The sequence below is a fragment of the Lissotriton vulgaris genome, chromosome 6 (genome assembly GCF_964263255.1).
Source record: "Lissotriton vulgaris chromosome 6, aLisVul1.2, whole genome shotgun sequence".
Taxonomy (NCBI): Eukaryota; Metazoa; Chordata; class Amphibia; order Caudata; family Salamandridae; genus Lissotriton; species Lissotriton vulgaris.
The window spans coordinates 1,831,492,601-1,831,512,867 of record NC_141694.1 but is presented as its reverse complement, the minus strand read 5'-3'; the positions used below and the strand labels follow the sequence as shown (position 1 = coordinate 1,831,512,867).

The 20,267-nt window shown below is 52.3% G+C and overlaps 1 protein-coding gene across 2 annotated transcripts in view; it reads right to left on the bottom strand.

Moving 5' to 3' along the window:
- KIF3C (kinesin family member 3C) overlaps positions 1-14,330 on the bottom strand; it is a 320,587-nt gene extending 306,257 nt beyond the window's left edge. Inside the window, exon 1 of one of the 2 annotated variants that reach the window (XM_086928103.1) lies at positions 12,021-14,330. In XM_086928103.1, coding sequence (XP_086784229.1) covers positions 12,021-13,493 — 1,473 coding nt within the window. In that variant the 5' untranslated portion in view covers positions 13,494-14,330. The remainder of the gene's footprint in view (positions 1-12,020) is intronic. The other variant, XM_086928102.1, reaches the window with a different exon arrangement.
- Positions 14,331-20,267: the final 5,937 nt, after the last annotated feature.

The window sequence follows — 20,267 nt, the reverse complement described above, 5'->3', positions numbered from 1 at the left end:
CAGGTGTGGCTCAGGGGAGTGAACTGCATTGCTGCAGCAGGGCTGGGGCCCGCTGAACCCTGCTGAAGCAGGAATAAAGGGACCGGAAGTGTGTGCATCACTGGAGGCCCCCAGCACACACACAGCCCCTCTGAGCACCTGTCTAAATCCCTACAAAATATGGTATTGGACTTATGCCAGTGTGGGGATCGGCCCTGAGGCCACACACTGCGCACGGAAGGATGAGAGGCCGAGCCAGCCCTGCCAGAACTCAACCGTCTGACCTGCAGGTTAAAATCCTCTCTCTAAGGCTTACTTAATGGCACTTTCCAAACTTACAATGAATGGAGCATTTGTAAAGACAACGTCCACCTTAGAGCTAGAAGTGGTCGCTCTGGAAGACGCGCTAGACAATGTTTTAGTGTCCCTAGTTAGCGCGTGGGTGAAACCTTAAAATGATTTACAGGGGACGCTACAGGAGTCCTCAAACTCCACGGTGACTACAAGGACATCAAGGGGACCCAAGACTCCCACATAGATGGGTTCAAAAGTCCCTCCCTTTTGGCCTGTAGTGGGCCGCCACCAGCTTCTTTATTGAGGTCTGGCCTAGAGACAGCATTAGCTGTTTTGTCACCCTCGTGGTAGAAAAAAATCATAAACAAAAATACCTATGTGTCTGTATGCATAAAGAGGCTTTGGGTCAGCCCTCCTTATCCATTGGTCCGTTTAACTGTCATTCACATTTTGCTTTCATGTACCACAACATATAGAATGTAGCATTGGGACATCCAAGTGCAGCCATTGGCTGTCTCGCACTCCGAGTCACAGCGCTTAGCCTCAACACATCTGCCTCTAAAGAGCACGTCAGTGCCTGGGCTGGCGGGCCAATATTTTATTGTGCCAATGCTTTTTGCCACTCTTTATCCTGCTTCAGGTTGTCAGTCATTGTGTGTTCAAACTATGTCTTCACTTGCAGTAAATAAAGGCATTATTTTATTTAGTTGCACCAGTAGGAGTCCTTCCCTGTAATGCACATTAAAACTAAAAGAAGTTTATATTCCCTTTCACCTGCCTGACAGGAAACCCGCACCGTTCTATTAAAATTATGTACAATAGTTATTTTTTATTTAACATTTGTATTGCAGCCTTGGGCCGGGGTCATGGGGTTAAATCAATACCCGATTGCCCTAGGCTACTTTGCTCAAAGGGTGGCGTTGCCTTGAAGCAGGGCCACTGGAAAGAAGCAGCGGGGAAGCAACGAATAATGAAGCAAGGTTCATTAAATTATGTGGCAAGAAATGGAAAATTGTGTGGCATAATGTGGCACATTTCTTGATAATACTACTACATTGTTTCGCAATTTTTAACCGTGTTAATACGGTGGGCAAGGATTTAATTTCATTAGTACCAGTTAAACAACAAAAAAACAGAACTGAGTCACTGAAAGATGACCAGTTAACCTTTGCGAAGGGCCCCCTACTCTGCAGGTACACGTCACAACGTTTTAGGAATGTTTGATCCGTGTTGGACAGGCCACATGAAGGGCCGCTCTCCCCCGGCCCGAGCCCGGTCACACAGGTACCACACACCCCCATTGCACGTCCTCCGTCCCCTCAGGGACCCCTGCCTTCGAACATGTCGACCTCGTGGACCCGATCCACTGCTGGCCCGCGCGCCCATCCTGGGCGCCATCTTGGACACTCCACCACGAGGCCGCCTGGCCCCCGATCGACCTCAACCCTGGGCCTGGTCAGGCCTCAGACATCCCGGCACCACCATCCACCCAGGAGGTGAGCGGGCTACTTGGCAGGTCAATGGGAGAAAGAGGTGTCGATGGCTCTCCCCCGCCAAGTGCCGCTCGCCCGTCGCCTCCCCGGGCGCTGGCCCCACCCCCCTGCTGGGTGTCTGGACTCCCCCATCCCGGACCTCCCGACCTCCAAGTGCGAGGGTCCGGACATCAAAGAACAGCAGCCCTATAACTGGGGCAGCTCCAGAGCAGGAAGGCAGTTGTATCTTGGAGTCGAGAGACGCAAAGAAGAACTCATCCCTGACGGACTACTGGCGCTGCCGTAGCTCTGCCTTGTGCACCATCGTCCTGCCTGCTGGCGCTGCCGCAACCTTCGCAACCTTCGTAATCCTTCATCGTCGTCGGGACCTGCTGGCGTGGCCGCGGACCGTTTGCAACCTTCATCTTCATCGGGACCTGCTGGCTCCGCCGCGGACCGTCGCTTCCTTCGTCCATCTCGGGACCTGCTGGCTCCGCCGCGGCCCGATCATCTAGAACGCCGAGCTCGAGGATTGAGAGCTATTTCCATCTTTTGGTAACCAAGACTGTCCCGCTACCCTTTCCCCAAACCAGAGACCAGAATCGAGGGGACCCCTGAGTCCAGACCTCCTTGTACCATTTTATCGTACTTTAAGAATCGCCTATAAAATCTCGTTGAACCTTACCCTTGTGTGGTGTCCGTCTGTGGGGGGGAAGTTACTTGTCTGTACGTTCGCTGGAGCCGGCTCTCCCTGGAGACCGCTCCCCTTATCCTCGGCCGACCCTCCCGGTCCGTCTAACATTGGTGGCCAGCGGCGCGATCCGAATCACCGCATAATCGTACAGACAGTAGCTCACCCCACGACGAAATCACGATGACAACTAAAGAAAGCGGATCCACCGAGAAATTCCAGATGGAGAAATTGGACGAGTACAACCATCGTGAACTAAAACAATTCTGCATCGAACTAGGTATCGCTACCACCGGACTAAGTACCAAAGACGATTTCAAGCATGCCCTAGAGTCTTGGGCAGAGACCGGGGTTGCAGGAAACCCCGATCGAAGCATCGCAGCAAAAACCACCATGGCTCCTGAAGAGCGAAGAACGGGTCTCTCGCAAGACGAGATCCAGGAACGAGAAAAAACCCGACTACACGAGCTAGAAATGGCTCGGCTCAAAATGGACATTGAACTTAAGTTGGCCGAACAGAAAATAAACTTAGAGCACCTGCGTCTCCGAGAAGAAAGAGAGGAGAAACAGAGACAAAGGGAGCTCGAGGAAAAGAAACTGGCATATGAACACGAGCGACGACTAGCTGAGATTGATTTATGCAAGCAGAATAAAGAAGTAGGGGTGTCCGAGCAACCCCACACCCCAGGGACAACGGAGAAAAAGGTACACATCCCCAAGGATGTCGTTCGAGAATACTTCCGAGAGGACGACATCCAGCAATGGTTTAAGGCCTACGAAATCGCTATGACTGCACACCGGATCGATAGAAACGACTGGGGAGCCGGCCTATGGGGGAGATTCCTCAATGAGGGCCGCGACACCCTGCTACAGCTCCCGGACCACCAGATGACCTCCTATGACCATATGAAAGCTGCCCTCCTCACCCGCTATGGCCTCACACCCGAAATGTACCGTCAGAGGTTCCGAGACTGCACCCGCATCCCGGGTACAACTTGGGTGGACTATGTAACCTACTTTAGCCGAGCCTTCGAGGGCTGGATCAAAGGAAGCAAGGTTACAACCTACGAACAACTGTTCAATCTCATGGTATGGGAGCACCTATCAAACAATTGCTTTATTGAACTCCGCCAGCACCTCCTCGACAGCAAGTTAACCGATCCCCGGCAGCTCGCAGCCGAAGCTGACCGATGGGAAATCACCAGAGTGGGCCGGAATGGGTCCTACGAACAGAACCGGAACAATAATGGTCAGCACCGTCCCCGAGGAGGAGGAGGAGGCCAAGGACGCGGAAGAGACAACGCTCCGGTCGCCCCCGCTACCAGCACCACCCCCCCGGCCAACCGGGGCAGCGCCCCGGCGCGACCGGGATACCGAGCCAATGTTACGTGCCATCGATGCCAACGAGTCGGCCACTATGCAAACGACCCAAATTGCCCACAGTACCAGAGCCCAAGACCCCGCCAGGTGGCTGCTGCTGCCCTGGGGGAAGAACAGATCTCCGAGGAGCAAGAAGAATATGAGCAAGAGCATCAGGAATGGGAGCCAGCCGCCATGGCTCTAGCCTGCTTAGGGGGGAAGGACATGGTCCCGCGGGTCCCCCTACCCGCTAACACCCAGAAGTACAGCCAATGGGTGAGCATCAATGGACGCCGGGCCGAAGCCCTTCGTGACACTGGGGCCAGTGTAACAGCCGTCCGCTGTCACCTGGTGACCCCGGAACAGTATCTACCAAACATTCTCTGCCCTGTACGTTCAGCCGATAACTCGGAAAGTCTGTGTCGGATGGCCTGCGTCCCTTTCGAATGGGGGGGGGTCTCCGGCATGTTGAAAGTCACGGTCCGAGACGATGCCCCCGTAGACTGCCTCCTGGGGAATGACCTTGAAAGCTCCCCGTGGGCAGCCGTAGAACGAAGAGAACACCTGGGGATGTTAGGCGTCCCGGACTGGGCGTGCGTCACCACCCGGTCCATGGCCGCCCGTGCCAATCCCCGCCCAGAGGAACCCGAGTGGCCGGCGCCACCGCCTCCGGTTGCCTCAGCCGAAACCACCGACCGTGACGTCCCCCCAGAACAAGCTCAACCTCCAGACCTCGCTGACCTCGACCAGTGGCCTCAAGAGGGGGGGCCCACACAAGAACAATTTCGCCAAGAACAGAAGACCTGTCCCTCCCTCGAGGGACTCCGCCAGCAAGCGCGCGCCCAAAGCGCAGGGGATACCTCCGGCACTCACTGGGTCTACTGGGACAATGACCTGCTGTACAGTGAGCAAAGAATCGCGGAGCTGGGGGCCAGCCGAGTACTGGTGGTGCCCCTCCGTTTTAGAGACTTTCTGCTAAACCTGGCCCACGATGTTCCCCTGGCGGGACACCTGGGTCAAGATAAAACCTACAGTCGTCTGGTGACCCACTTCTTCTGGCCCAAAATGAGGAACGATGTACACCAGCATTGCCGATCTTGCCCCACGTGCCAAGCCAGTGGAAAGAGCGGCCGCAAACTGAAAGCCCCCCTGCAACCTTTTCCCGTGGTCACCACCCCGTTCGAGAGGGTCGGGATAGACATCGTGGGGCCCCTGGACCCACGCACAAAACAAGGTCATCGATTCATCTTGGTGCTAGTGGACCACGCCACCCGCTACCCCGAGGCTGTTCCCCTGCGAACTGTGACAGCCCCGGTAGTCGGCCGGGCTCTAATGGGGATCTTCTCCCGTGTGGGCTTCCCCCGAGAAGTCGTCAGCGACAGAGGCACGAACTTTATCTCTAAATATATGAAGTCCCTCTGGCAACAGTGCGGGGTTACCTACCGATTCACGACCCCCTATCACCCTCAAGGAAACGGACTCGTTGAGCGGTTCAACCGCACGCTCAAAGGAATGATCGGGGGGTTGGAAGAGCCCCTCCGTCGCCAGTGGGATGTACTGCTGCCGTGCCTCCTCTTCGCATATCGAGAGGTTCCCCAGAAGTCCCTGGGCTTCAGCCCGTTTGAACTGCTATATGGACACCCAGTGCGGGGGCCGCTCAGCCTAGTCAAAGAAGGCTGGGAGATGCCCCCTCTAAAGAACCCACCAGATGTCTTCCGGTACCTCCTAACCCTCCGCAACCAGACCCGGCGGTTCAGAGAGCTGGCAAAAGCCAACCTAGAGGCCAGTCAAAAGGACATGAAAAAGTGGTATGACCGGAATGCCTCCTCCATCGAATTTGAACCTGGGCAACAGGTATGGGTGATGTCCCCCACCGAACCCTGCGCCCTGCAAGACAAGTGGACGGGGCCCTTCAAAGTAGTCGAGCGCAAGGGTCCTGCCACCTATCTCATCGACATGGAATCTTCCCGGAATCCCCTCCGGGTCCTCCACGCTAACAGACTGAAACCCCACTTTGTGCGTTCCGAACTCAGCCTCCTGATGGCCACAGACAATGGGGTTGAAGAAGACTCCGAGCCCCTCCCTGACCTCCTACGGACTCAGGAGAAAGACGGCTCCATGGATGGGGTCCGGCTCTCGGAGGCCCTCACCCGAGAGCAACACCAGGAGTGTCGAGTCCTCCTGTCACAGTTCGCCAACCTGTTCTCCCTCACCCCAGGTGTCACTTCCTGGTGTGTGCACGATGTGGACACGGGGGACAGCCCCCCTATCCGCCACCGGGCCTACCACGTGCCAGATCGGGTACGGGCCTGCATCCAGGAAGAGGTAGCAAAAATGCTCACGCTCGGGGTCATTGAGCCCTCAGACAGCCCCTGGGCCAGCCCAGTAGTACTGGTCCCCAAAGCGGCCGCCCCTGGCACCACACCGGAACTCCGGTTCTGCGTCGACTACCGGGGCTTGAATTCGGTCACCAGAACAGACGCACATCCCATTCCCCGGGCAGATGAACTAGTCGACCGCATGGGAGCTGCCCGCTACCTCAGCATTTTCGACCTGACGGCGGGCTACTGGCAAATCGGCCTCACACCCCGGGCCCAAGAACGTTCTGCCTTTTCCACCCCCGATGGGCATTACCATTTCAAGGTCATGCCCTTCGGCATGAAAAATGCCCCAGCAACATTTCAGCGGCTCGTCAATCAGGTCCTGGCGGGGCTCGAAGGGTTCAGTGCCGCCTACCTAGACGACATCGCTGTATACAGCCACCATTGGTCCGAGCACCTCCACCACCTCCGAGCAGTGCAACAAGCCCTTCAGCGAGCTGGCCTCACGATCAAGGCCAGCAAATGTCAAATTGGTCAAGGGTCTGTAACCTACCTCGGGCACCAGGTGGGAAGCGGCCGGGTGGCCCCACTGCAGCTCAAAATTACCGCCATCCAGTCCTGGCAGCCACCCATCACCCAGACCGAGGTACGAGCCTTCCTGGGCCTCACGGGCTATTACCGAAGGTTCGTGAAAGACTATGGTACCATCGTGGGGCCCCTCACAGAACTCACGTCAAAAAATCAACCCAAGAAAGTCAACTGGACCCCAGAGTGTCAAACAGCATTCGAACAATTGAAGGCCGCCATGTGTTCCGCCCCTGTGCTCCAGGCCCCCGACTACAGCCGGGAATTCGTCGTCCAGACGGATGCCTCCGACCATGGCATTGGGGCAGTCCTGTCTCAAGTGAACACCGAAGGCCTTGATCAGCCAGTGGCCTTCATCAGCAGGCGACTCCTACCACGGGAACAACGCTGGAGCACCATAGAGAGGGAGGCCTTCGCTGTGGTATGGGCCCTCAAGAAGCTCCGGCCCTACCTCTTTGGCACACACTTTCGGGTGCAGACCGACCACCGACCCCTGCAGTGGCTGATGCAGATGCGGGGGGAAAACCCGAAGTTACTACGTTGGTCCATCTCCCTACAAGGGATGGACTTCACAGTTGAACACCGGCCTGGGCCGGATCACGCCAACGCAGATGGCCTGTCCCGGTTCTTCCGCCTCGACGAGGAGAGTCCCCAAGAGGATGGGTAACTCTCCCCGCCTTCAGCTGGGGGGGACGCATGTTGGACAGGCCACATGAAGGGCCGCTCTCCCCCGGCCCGAGCCCGGTCACACAGGTACCACACACCCCCATTGCACGTCCTCCGTCCCCTCAGGGACCCCTGCCTTCGAACATGTCGACCTCGTGGACCCGATCCACTGCTGGCCCGCGCGCCCATCCTGGGCGCCATCTTGGACACTCCACCACGAGGCCGCCTGGCCCCCGATCGACCTCAACCCTGGGCCTGGTCAGGCCTCAGACATCCCGGCACCACCATCCACCCAGGAGGTGAGCGGGCTACTTGGCAGGTCAATGGGAGAAAGAGGTGTCGATGGCTCTCCCCCGCCAAGTGCTGCTCGCCCGTCGCCTCCCCGGGCGCTGGCCCCACCCCCCTGCTGGGTGTCTGGACTCCCCCATCCCGGACCTCCCGACCTCCAAGTGCGAGGGTCCGGACATCAAAGAACAGCAGCCCTATAACTGGGGCAGCTCCAGAGCAGGAAGGCAGTTGTATCTTGGAGTCGAGAGACGCAAAGAAGAACTCATCCCTGACGGACTACTGGCGCTGCCGTAGCTCTGCCTTGTGCACCATCGTCCTGCCTGCTGGCGCTGCCGCAACCTTCGCAACCTTCGTAATCCTTCATCGTCGTCGGGACCTGCTGGCGTGGCCGCGGACCGTTTGCAACCTTCATCTTCATCGGGACCTGCTGGCTCCGCCGCGGACCGTCGCTTCCTTCGTCCATCTCGGGACCTGCTGGCTCCGCCGCGGCCCGATCATCTAGAACGCCGAGCTCGAGGATTGAGAGCTATTTCCATCTTTTGGTAACCAAGACTGTCCCGCTACCCTTTCCCCAAACCAGAGACCAGAATCGAGGGGACCCCTGAGTCCAGACCTCCTTGTACCATTTTATCGTACTTTAAGAATCGCCTATAAAATCTCGTTGAACCTTACCCTTGTGTGGTGTCCGTCTGTGGGGGGGAAGTTACTTGTCTGTACGTTCGCTGGAGCCGGCTCTCCCTGGAGACCGCTCCCCTTATCCTCGGCCGACCCTCCCGGTCCGTCTAACAATCCGCGTGAGCTAAAAAAACTTTTTTTGTTTAATACTGCAGATTAGGCAGCAAACGATAGATTATGTGGCAAATGCGGCAAATCAATGCGGCAAAAGCAGCGGCCGCAGAATCGCTCAATTCCAATGGCCCCGCTTATAAGCAAATCAGCAGGCCCATGCCTCGGAGACGTCACAGACTACCCTGTGGCCAGCTCGGCCCCAGCCCCACCGACTCTTGAGAGGGTGGTGGGTCCAGTTTGTATTCAGAAATGTACTGGAAGATTTATCCACGGTCTGTGACACTGAAATACCAGTGGTGCTAAGAAAGATAAGGGTGGGGCTGACTTGGCCTCAGCCCTACTGGCAGGTCAGAAATACAGGTGGTAGAAAATCCCCCAGCAGCAGGCCGGCAAGCCTCTGAGTCCAGCATGAACAGCAGCCGTGCCGTGGGCTGGGTGCTAATGCCAGCGTGGCTGCACCTGTTGTTGAAAAGGGATAGAAACACCCGTGGAGCCAGGCACAGCTTCCAAGGGCCTGCGAGCTGGAACACCCGCTCTCACCCGGCAGCGTCCTCCCCACCACCACCAACCGAGGCAGAGCACTGAGACAGCTGGAAAACACGGAGTGGAACACAGGGCCACCCCGAGGGACCAGGCGCGGCTGGTAAAGGGCAGTCTGGTGCGCCTAGACTGGGGTGGCAGCTCGAGGGACTGTTAGCTTCCATAAACCCATCTGAAAGGTATGTGTAAAGCGCACTATTACCCGCCAGGGCATCTTGGCGCTGAGCAGGTGCGTGTGCCGAGCCGTGCCTGTGGTAGGTTGGTTCATTTCAAAGCCAGGTATTAAGCTTCTCGCGGAGTTCGAGAGAAAAGGAGGTCACAATCTCCATTAAAGCAACAACAACAATATATATATATATATATATATATATATATATATATATATATATATATATATATATATATATCCCTCTTAAAACGCCAATATTCCAAAACGTGGTTGAGCAAAAATTAGGTGTGGCGAATGATTTGAATACAAAAACTATTAAGGCATGATCAATCGAATGGGTGCGCGAGGATTACCATCCGGCAGTTATGCTGTGCCTACGATTTTCTGCATAGCAACAGCACACATATAAAATATAAAATACGTGAGTTCGCTGCTAGGTCATGGTTTTTTTAAAACACATATTTTGAAGGTACATCCAAGACAAACGCCAACATTTTGAGGGCGGGGCACAATGCCACGAAAGAGAACAGTATGGCAGCCCTCTGGCGATTTCAGCTACGCTCCAGCGCCAATGTAGCGCTTATTGAACCACTGCAAACCGTTTCCATTGCATGCCTTCGAGGTGCACTTGTTTTTGGACACTGGAGGGTGACTCCCGCATTTAAGTAGAAATGGTACAGGAAACACCTATTAAAGCAACAAACAAGATACCTCGGGTCCAATAACTAGTTCCGTCGGTGACTAAAATCAACTCAATTATTTGCTTTTGATCATTTGAGCGATGGACAAAAACCTATATGCCAGCAACTGAACCCCGCTGAAACCACTTGTGACTGGTGAACTGGAATTTCCACCCAGGAGCACAGGTGCACTGGCAGCAAGAGGCATCCTCGTCTGACCTCCCCCCCGCCACCCCAACCCCTCCCCGCCAGAAAATGAGGCAGGCCTGCGGTGTGTTCAACCGTAAACATGGACATGTATCCCAGCATGCACTGCGAGGAATTAATAACAGACGAGAAGACGGCATCAGCGTAACCACATCACCAAAGATGTGCTGGCTGTACTTTAGATGTCTACTTTATTAATCTTATAATTTGGGATGGCTCATCTCAAGAGCCTCAAAATAAATGTTATTATGTAAACGTACCGAGGCACAAGAAGAAAATAACTGATTTGATCAAAATCACACTATTTGGTTGAGTGAGGAGCCGAGATTTAAGTCTCATGAGCTTTAAAGCCAGATCCTAGTGATCTGCTGAGTGAGTAAAACAGAACTACACCTGGCAGAAAAGGGTAGGACACAAGGGCAACTTGTCAAATGGGCTTTTGTTCTAATAAGTAATCACTCCCTAAATTAGGCAATGAGAACATTGCTTTCTAAAAACTTGAGGTAACAGGCAGTGCCCTGGCTGCAGATATGTACAACTATATATAAGTAGGATTAGCTACACCAGACCATCAGGGCGCTCTCCAATACTTCTGCCCTCTAACCTGGGTAGAGCATATAATAATACAACACTCGTGGACTTAGTACATGCAAAGAAATTGACGTATACACCCAAAATACTCACTTTACAAAATGAAACCAGTTTTACCCTGCTAACAATTCATCTATTTCCTACTCTGAAGAGCAGAGTGGAGAGACAACCTCTTCTGGCTTCTCCAAACAAGAAATCGACTTCTGAATAAATCTGTCCTAGGACCACGTAAAAAGCAGGGAAATACCAGCAGGTTTTCAAACCGCTACATTTGACCGATTCACAAAAGCATTCATGAGTACAGGAAGTAGTACTACAGGGGTATTCATCTAGTGACTCTTACATTCATTCTTGTGAGTGGACCTAAATGTCAAACTCCCTGTAGTGCGCTGATTGTACATGCATTTTCTCTGAATATTTCTATTTAATTCCCTTTTCAGGTGTTTTGGGCTGCTTCATGAAGGCATGTATGGTACATAGAGTACGACAAGAGTGTCACGTCACATACTCAAAATGTCTTTCTGAATAGGCCCGGACGCGTTCGTGACCAGGATGCTTCTCGTTCAAGCGTTCACCATCCACTGCACTGGAAACTGCACGCTTAGGGTTGCAGGATGGGATTCTCAGTCGCAAACATGTCTGTTGTATTACAAGTGCCATAGGATATAATGGAATTGTAATTTGGCGGACGGAATATGCATCACGTTCAGGGCTGGACTGGCCGTAGCAGGCACCGGACAATCCCCCGGTGCGCCGCACAGGTGGTGGCCGGTTTTGGGCCCTTGGGGGACGTTTTTTGTTACAAGGCCGTTTATCGGCCAAAAACCGGCCCGGCAAAGAGCTCGGTGGTGCCCACAACCTCCGGGGGCGGGACGAGCTCTTTGCCAGGGCCGGTTTTGGTTCCCAGTCCGGCCCTGATCACGTTTGTAACGGCGTATCCCATCCGCCAAGATGGTTATCAGGCCCTAATGGAAAAGTTGAAGTGACAAAGGCCCAAATTTGTGGCCATTCGAGCTTGTTGAACCATAAACTCACCCTCTGCTGAGCACTTTGGTTATTTAATGATCTCAGGCCCAAACTTAGCACGAGGAAAAGAATCAAAACAATGGCTCACCTGCCCCATTACCCCCAACATTCTTCAGTTAACATGTGACCTCCCATGGTGTTAATATCTACATTTCCTTCCACCTTCTGCCAGAGCATTCCTGCTGAGATGCATCAGACAGGAAGTCCCGCCTTAAACAAGATGGTGGTTTCCTGTATGAATAGCAAGAATGCTCTGACAGAGGCAGTCTAATGTAAGGATCTAAAACAAATGCAAATATCATCTCTGTAGGACTTAATAAACCTTTGTGGGATACGGGGTCCAGCCCTTCTCAGGCGGCCTACCTTGAATTTGACGGCCAGCAGCTCTGTGGCCTCCTGTTCCTTCTTCAGGTCCTCCATCATCTTCTCCTTCTCCTCCAGCAGCTTGAGCTTTTCCTCGGCCAACAAACTGTGGTCGTCCTGGATGGCCGCCTTCTCCTGCTCCAGCTTCTCCGTCTGCTCCTTCAAGTAGTTCTCCATGTTCTTCTCGATGATGTTGTCGTCGTTCTCCTCCTCGGCCTCTATATCCGTTAACGAGTCCCCATCCACGGTCTTCCTCCTTCGGCTGTTCCGCCTCCTCTTCTTGCTCAGCATGCCGCGCGTCTCCAGCTGCGCCTTCAGCCGGGCGATTTCTTCTTGGAACTCCCTCAACAAAGTGTCTTTGGGGTCCTCGTTGATCCTTGGCTTGTTCTTGATGTTCTTAGCCCGGTTGGCGAACCTGAGAGTCGATAAGGTCTCATCGTAACTGTGGGATGCAGGCCCTAGGGTAGCGACCATGATGGTCTTGGCGTTCCCGCCCAGAGAATCCTGGAGCAAGCGGGTCAGCTTGGAGTCCCTGTAGGGGGTGTGAGTGCTCTTGCCGTCCACCAGTGCGGATATCACGTTCCCCAAAGCCGACAACGACAAGTTAATCTTCGACGCCTCCTTGGGCCTTTCTCCAGGATGCCCCATTTTGCTTTGGCGTTCGCTGCCCGCCAAGTCCACCAAGTTGAGCTTGCCCACCCGGATATGGTCCTCTCCATCGACGTCGGTCTCGCTGCACTCCACCGTGATGACGAAGATGGTGTGCGAGCGCGAGCTGTGCTCGTTCATGTTGGTGCTGGCCACGGACCGCGCCTGGTTGCCCAAGTTCATGACGTGCTCGATCTCCTTGACGTTCTTGGTGACGAAGGAGGAGAGGTCCTTGATGTAGACCCCGGTCTCCGGGTTCTCCTTCAGTTCCAGCTTCTTGCCCTGGTCCTTGGCCAGGAGGTCCCGGATCTCCTCCTGGTAGATCTCCAGGTAGGAGGCCCGGACCAGGTACTGCTGGTTCTGGGACCTGGAGATGTGGGTGAAGATGTGCTCGAAGGCGTTGGGGGTCACGCCCCTCTTCTCCGCGTCCGCCCAGGCCCCCTGCATGGTGTAGGTCTTGCCGGTGCCCGTCTGCCCGTAGGCGAAGATGGTGCCGTTGAAGCCCTGCAGCACCGAGTCGATGAGCGGCCGCACCGTCTCGATGTAGACGTCGGCCTGCTTGGAGCTGGGGTCGTACACGGCGTCGAAGGTGAAGGTCTTGGCCAGCTCCCCCGGGGCGGCCCGGGCGTTGCGCAGGGTGACCTGCCCCAGCTTGACGTCCATGTCCACGATGCGCTCGTGGCCGGCCGCCTCCTCCTTGCGGCTCATGGGGCGGCATCGCACCACCACCTTCAGCGCCTCGCTGCTCCTGGGCTTGGCGCTCATCTTGGCGCTGCCCGCCGCCTCCGCGGGCGCTCCTGGCTGGCACGCCTGGTCCAAGCCCATGCAGGGGTGGCACTGCCTTCTGGGGGAACGGCTGCTATCCTTGGACGGCCTGGCAGGGGGGAGGAGGGATGCCCAGTTACTCCCTGCAGGTGCCCCGCCGCATCTGGGCACAGGGATGTCCGAGGCCGGGCACCAGACAGGAGCGCATTACGCACGGACATGCGCCCATGCCGGCGCGCCCATCCGCTGCACGCACCGGCACGGTGGCACCTAGGGCCCGCCGCTGGTGCTGTTTCCAATGAACCCCCACCAATAGAAGGAGTGAATCAGTGGAGCTGGCAGGGCGGGGTGGCAGAGGCTCGGATCCGCGGGCAGGGCTGGTGAATGATGCTCAGGGGTGCTCAGTTAGCACGGACGCCCATTCATTGCAGTGATAGGAACGGCGTTGGCGCTCCAGCCCCGGTACCGGCCGTGGAGCCCCCGGTACCGGCCCAGCTCGTCTATCTGCCCCTGGTCGCCCCGCTGCCCCCTGCGCCAGCCCCTGCAGCAGTCCCTCCTGCTGCTGGTGACACCGATGCCCCCGCTGCAGCTCCTGCGCACAGACCCTCCGCAGTCCCTGCTGCTGCAGTCCCGGCTGCGCCTTCCACCCCCCTGCTGACCGTGCGCCTCCTGCCGCCCGGGGTGTGAGGGTCGGGGCGCCGAGGCAGGCTGGCTGGCTGGCAGGCAGGCGGGTGGGGCTGCGCCCTGGGAACCGACGCTGGATGCTGCTGGGAGCTGCTCCGTGCTGTTGTTGTGCACTGGCGAGGGGTGGGAGGAGTGGGGGCGGCTCCCAGGGCCCGGTTGGCTGGCAGAGGATGTGTGAGAGGAGGGGAAAATACACGAGAAGGGCGCGCTGTCTTCCCAGGGACAGCCGAGCAGCATCTGACATCAGCCTCCCTGCAGCTGTGCTCCCTGATAGGTCGGGCGCATGGGCATTCTGGGAGATGTAGTCCCTTACTGATTCACGCTCACACATACGTGTGAAGGACTTCCACTTAATAATAACTTGCATTTATAAATCAATAAAACAACCATTTATAAGCTATGCTCAGCTCTCCCAGCACAGTATTTTTGTTTGCGTTCCAACACTTCTGAGTTTCATTCTCCAATTCTAAGAGCTGGATTTCAGGTAAGGGAAGGAAAGAAAAGAGGTGCCCCACTCACACATAACATGGAGCAACTTGAGAGACATAAACTAAAGTGGAGCACATATTGGGAACATATATTGGTAATATTCTGTATTGTATGAAACAACAAAATAATGAAAACAGAAGACCAGAATTGTGCTATGCGGGAATATGGAAAAATAACTACACATACCTGCACGCATAGGAAAAACAAGCTAGTAGGTGTAGGTTTGGTTGCCAGCCTTTTGGCTTTGCCAATGCTTGTTTTGTCATGGCTTTTGCAAAACTTTGTTATTGGGGAAGCTGCAGGGTCCTTGATAACATGACACAGTGACAGCTCTTGAACATGATAACTCAAGGCAACAGGAGGTGGAACAGAAATCAGCACAGGTTATATCAACTAACCCTGGGCGTAGTCGGCGTAGTAGCACTACGCGTAGCTACGCAAAGTGCTCTTTGCACTACGCAAGCTACGCATAGCTTCTCGTACTGTGTAGTGCACTGCAAAATGCTGTTTGCACTGATTGCACAGTGCCGGATGCTTGTCCGCACTGCGCAGTCATTGCAAACCGCATCTTGCACTGTGCAATCGGTCGTTTTCTGCAGCTCAAGTAGATTTGTACTCAAGCTGTGAAACAAACAAGGACCCCCTGATACGGATCAGGAAAACGATTTGTACTCAAGCGACAGCTTTCTCAACACAGACTGGTAGTTTCTCATCGCAAGCCGTCGCAAGCATACGTGACCACTCGCAATGAGAAACCTGACCTCCCCGCGTTGAGAATCTCGCAGAGGGGGTTTATTTTCCACGCTCGCGATCGGCAACTTGATGCTGCTGATCGCGAACGAGGAAAAAGTCTCGCCGGGATGTTATTTTGCTCGCTCGCGGTCGCCAACTTGACGTTGAAGACCGCAAGCATAGCGTAGTCCTACACCCAGGCCTAATATGAACACGACTATTGGCTGTTGTTTTTTAATGTCATGACAGGATTTGTAGACAAAAGTGCTACAGACAGCCAATAGCGCTACAAAGCCACTCTAAAGGAAGACTGAGTGCTATGCTAATAGCCATAACATAACAAGCCAATGTACACCATAGCTCCTCACCATGCCGGTCACCTAACAATAATCAAAACACGATTCCAAACACAACAAAGGGTCCAAACACATCATGAGTCCAAACACAGCAAAACCGCCAAACACAGCAAAGACTCCAAACACAGTAAAGACTCCAAACACAGCAAAGACTCCAAACACACCAAATATGCCAAACACAGCAAAGACGCCAAACACAGCAAAGACTACAAACACAGCAAGTACTCTAAACACAGCAAAGCCGCCAAACACAACAAAGAGGCCAAACACAGCAAATAGGCCAAACACAGCAAATAGGCCAAACACAGCAAATAGGCCAAACACAGCAAAGACTCCAAACACAGCAAATACTCTAAACACAGCAAATACTCTAAACACAGCAAAGCTGCCAAACACAACAAAGAGGCCAAACACAGCAAAGACTCCAAACATAGCAAAGACTCCAAACACAGCAAATAGGCCAAACACAGCAAATAGGCCAAACACAGCAAAGACTCCAAACATAGCAAAGACTCCAAACACAGCAAATAGGCCAAACACAGCAAATAGGCCAAACACAGCAAATAGGCAAAACACAGCAAAGACTCCAAACACAGCAAAGACTCCAAACACAGCAAAGACTCTAAACACAGCAAAGCCGCCAAACACAGCAAAGAGGCCAAACACAGCAAAGACTCCAAACACAGCAAAGACTCCAAACACAGCACAGACGCCAAACACGGCACAGACGCCAAACACAGCAAAGATGCCAAACACAGCAAAGACGCCAAACACAGCAAAGACTCCAAACACAGCAAAGACTCTAAACACAGCACAGACGCCAAACACGGCACAGACGCCAAACACAGCAAAGATGCCAAACACAGCAAAGACGCCAAACACAGCAAAGACTCCAAACACAGCAAAGAGGCCAAACACAGCAAAGACTCCAAACACAGCAAAGACTCCAAACACAGCACAGACGCCAAACACGGCACAGACGCCAAACACAGCAAAGATGCCAAACACAGCAAAGACGCCAAACACAGCAAAGACTCCAAACACAGCAAAGACTCTAAACACAGCAAAGACTCCAAACACAGCAAATAAGCCAAACACAGCAAAGAGGCCAAACACAGCAAAGACTCCAAACACAGCAAAGACTCTAAACACAGCAAAGACGCCAAACACAGCAAACTGTGTCTTTCCTGGTTTGAGTCTCCAGACTCCAAGACAAAGATGTTTCAAGGCATGGGCAAAGTGGGCAATTACTCAGGGGCCCCACTTTCCAAGGGCGCCCTGTGAACGTGAACTTTCTAGCTATTACCTCTGTCTATTCTATCTCTCTCTCTCTCTCTCTCTCTCTCGTTCTGTCTCTCATTCTAAACCGCTGTCCCTCTGCCTACCTCTTTACCTGACTTAGCCTGGCTATCCCATGTCATCTTAGGATTTTTGACGTCGTGGGCAAGCCATTTTTCAACTGTTGTGTGGCCCTGTTTAACATATCATTTAGTATTGTTTGCCATCACTGAGTGCATGAATTATCAGGAAATGGGAAATAAAATTCATATTTGTTCTATGTAGGTGCCTACCTTGCTACATAACATAGGTCTTCAAACTCACATCAAAACATTTCTTCTGAACTCAAATATTGGGCGGAAAATAGTTCTGATACTCTTAAATATCTCAAGGATGAAAGGATGAGTTAGCCCCATTAGTAAAGCAACTCTACAGAAAAAAGCACCTAAACCAGAGCTACAGGTGCATTAACCTCTTGGACAATCATATCAGTTGGACAGAAAACACATTGGTCCGCAGGGAGATGTAAAAGCTCCTCTTCTGTATGTATGTATGTATGTGTCTTGTAAAGCGCACTGCTGCCCTGAGGCGTCGTGGCGCTGTAGAAATCTGTACAATCACACAGGCTTGCAATACTACTAGGTCTTTTTGGGGCTGCAAGAAACTCAACAAAGCTGTTGAGAAACTCAGAATGTTTTAAAGTAGGTCCCAGGAAAATAGGAGCACCAAGACAAGCCCAAGCAAATGGTCTAGCTTCTCTAAAAAAGACAACATAGAATCCAACCATCGGAAAAATGATCATGCAGCCGATTATTAAACACCGGATACTATGTAAAAATATGATCTTTAAAATTCCAGAATTGTTCATGCTTCGCCAAGTATAGCTATTCCGATTTAATACTGTAAACAAAAGCAGACACTCAGGATAGCACCTAGAAGTCTAGCACATGTTTAATGCAAAATAGCCAGCAAGCATCAAAATAAGCAAAGGCAAAACACCAAATCAAAGGATCAGAGCTGCGACCCCTTGTCAGTTGGACCATACATTTCGAGATTACATGTATCCACTTTTTCTTAACCCAAATGAATGGAAGAAAAAGCTAGTGGTGAATCGATACTTCACTTCGTCAGACCAACTTTAGAACAAGGCTACGCATTCTAGGGTAGTTGGGGTAAAATGTGAAACATACAATGCGTAACAGCAAAATGGCGTTCATTTAAAATATGTGTAAATGAACAATAATGTTAAAGCTTTAGTGGGTTCACTGAGAGGTGAAACTCCTACAACAGTTCCATAGCATGCAATCTATTAACTTTAGCTTTAAAGTCTTCATTGTTACATCCTTCATCGTCATCTTCAGTTGTATCAAGTGAATAAGCATGAGCAACACCTTTATTACTGCAAGCATGTTGGATGATGCACAGAAAAAAGTTTAATCAGAACATTAGTGTTATTATGATACAAATAGCTGCGGTAACTAGTTCAAAAAGCTTCATTGCCCCACTTCCCAAATTTTCCTAACAACCAAGGCCAGATGGCACTCAGGTTGAAGTTTAAGCCACTTTGAATTTCATGTAATTCCCGCACAGTATTCAAAACTATTTGTGAACACAGAGGGAGGTATTGGGAAGATGAGTGCAGCATTGTGACCCTACTATAGCACAAGCCCCCCCCCCCTTTGGTCATGAGGACATAATCTAAGGCCATTCTATTCTGTAGAATCATGGTCTTCAGAATATCTAACTAATCAGATATCAACCCTATGAAAATTGGAGTGGCGTTGGCTAGTATTTGATCATCCTGTTTCGTCTGTTGGATGGCTTGTCCCACAGCACCAGTGGAGAACAAGATGGAAAATAATATGTTGATTTCCCAAACGTTGCAGCATGCCGTCTGCTGCGGAAGAAGGTGAAAGACAGAGTTTTTTATGGTGGGGACCACATAACCAGTATAACAGACCCAAGCCCATTCTCAAGACAGCCAGTGATAGGCTTTCCTGCCACCGATTAAATGTGCAAAGTCATAGACAAAGATAACAGGTCAGTCGCACAGGAGGATCTAGTATCCAGGAGATGCCTTTTACTTAAGACAGAAGTGGTAACAATGAGGATCATTGGTTGCATCATATCACAGCTGCCATTCCACTTCTGCCATGTGGAAGAGAAGACAATAAGGGTGGGTCCTGGAGATCCAACCCATTGGTAGGTGGCAAAACAGCAGGAGGAGCAGTTCCGTTGGAGGGCCCTGACCTAGGGCTTAATGCATGTACGGAGATGAAGCACGTTTGCACTGGGAGGAGTAAACCCACAATAGCAGTCCACATCACTTTACACGTTTGGTGATGAGCAACACTATGATCCAGTCGCCAGCCTGGAAGAAGTGGCAGACTTCATTTCGACCATTTGATAAGGCAGCTTGAACCAGAGAACAGAAATTGTAGAGACAGTGAATAAAGTTTCTGTAGTGTTGGAGGACAGCAAGTGCAGGTCGTACTTTGCAGTTGAGACAGGTGGGTTTGAAGGTAACATCATGGGACATCCTATAACTATTTCATAGGGACTTAGTCTGGTTCTCTGGTTTGGTATAGTCGAGCCACTTCAGTCGAGTTTTAGAACATATCTTTGCTCACTTACTTTTAAGTGTACCATTTTAAAGAAAAGTTTGCCAGCTGACTCTGGGTTATAGGCACATTGGAAGGGTTTGACGGTGTGCCAGAACAAGTTAGATTTGTCACTCTTATTTCAGGGAAATTCCAATGTATTGCTGTATCTGAAGATCTTTGTGGCACTTGACTCTTTCCAGAATTCGGAGTCATGCACTGCAGCAATGGATCACAGATCCATAAGAAAAAGAGTAGGAGGAGGTTGGGCAGCCCGGTGATCATAATCTTTTTCCCAGCAATATGGGGCTGACAGGTGACAAAGGAGTGGCAATAGATATTGGCTATAAAAAAAGAAGGGCTGTTAGACTTGACATCTTTTGGCGTGTTCCCCCTGACTTTTTTGCTTTCTGGCCTCCCGGTTTTGACTCTATTTTTTCTGGCGTAATGTTTCTGCGCACTTTTCGCACTGCTGATCAGTGGTAAAGTGCAGGTGCTCTGTGTAAATTGTGCTATGGATTGGTGTTTCCATGATTGGATATTTGATTTACTTGTTAGTCCCTAGTAAAGTGCACTGAGTGTGCCAGGGACTGTGAATCAAATACTACTCATGGGCCTGCAGCACTGATTATGTCCTCCAGGTGAGTAGCCCTGAAAAGGTACCTCACACCTGCCATTGAAGAGTCTGCACGCAG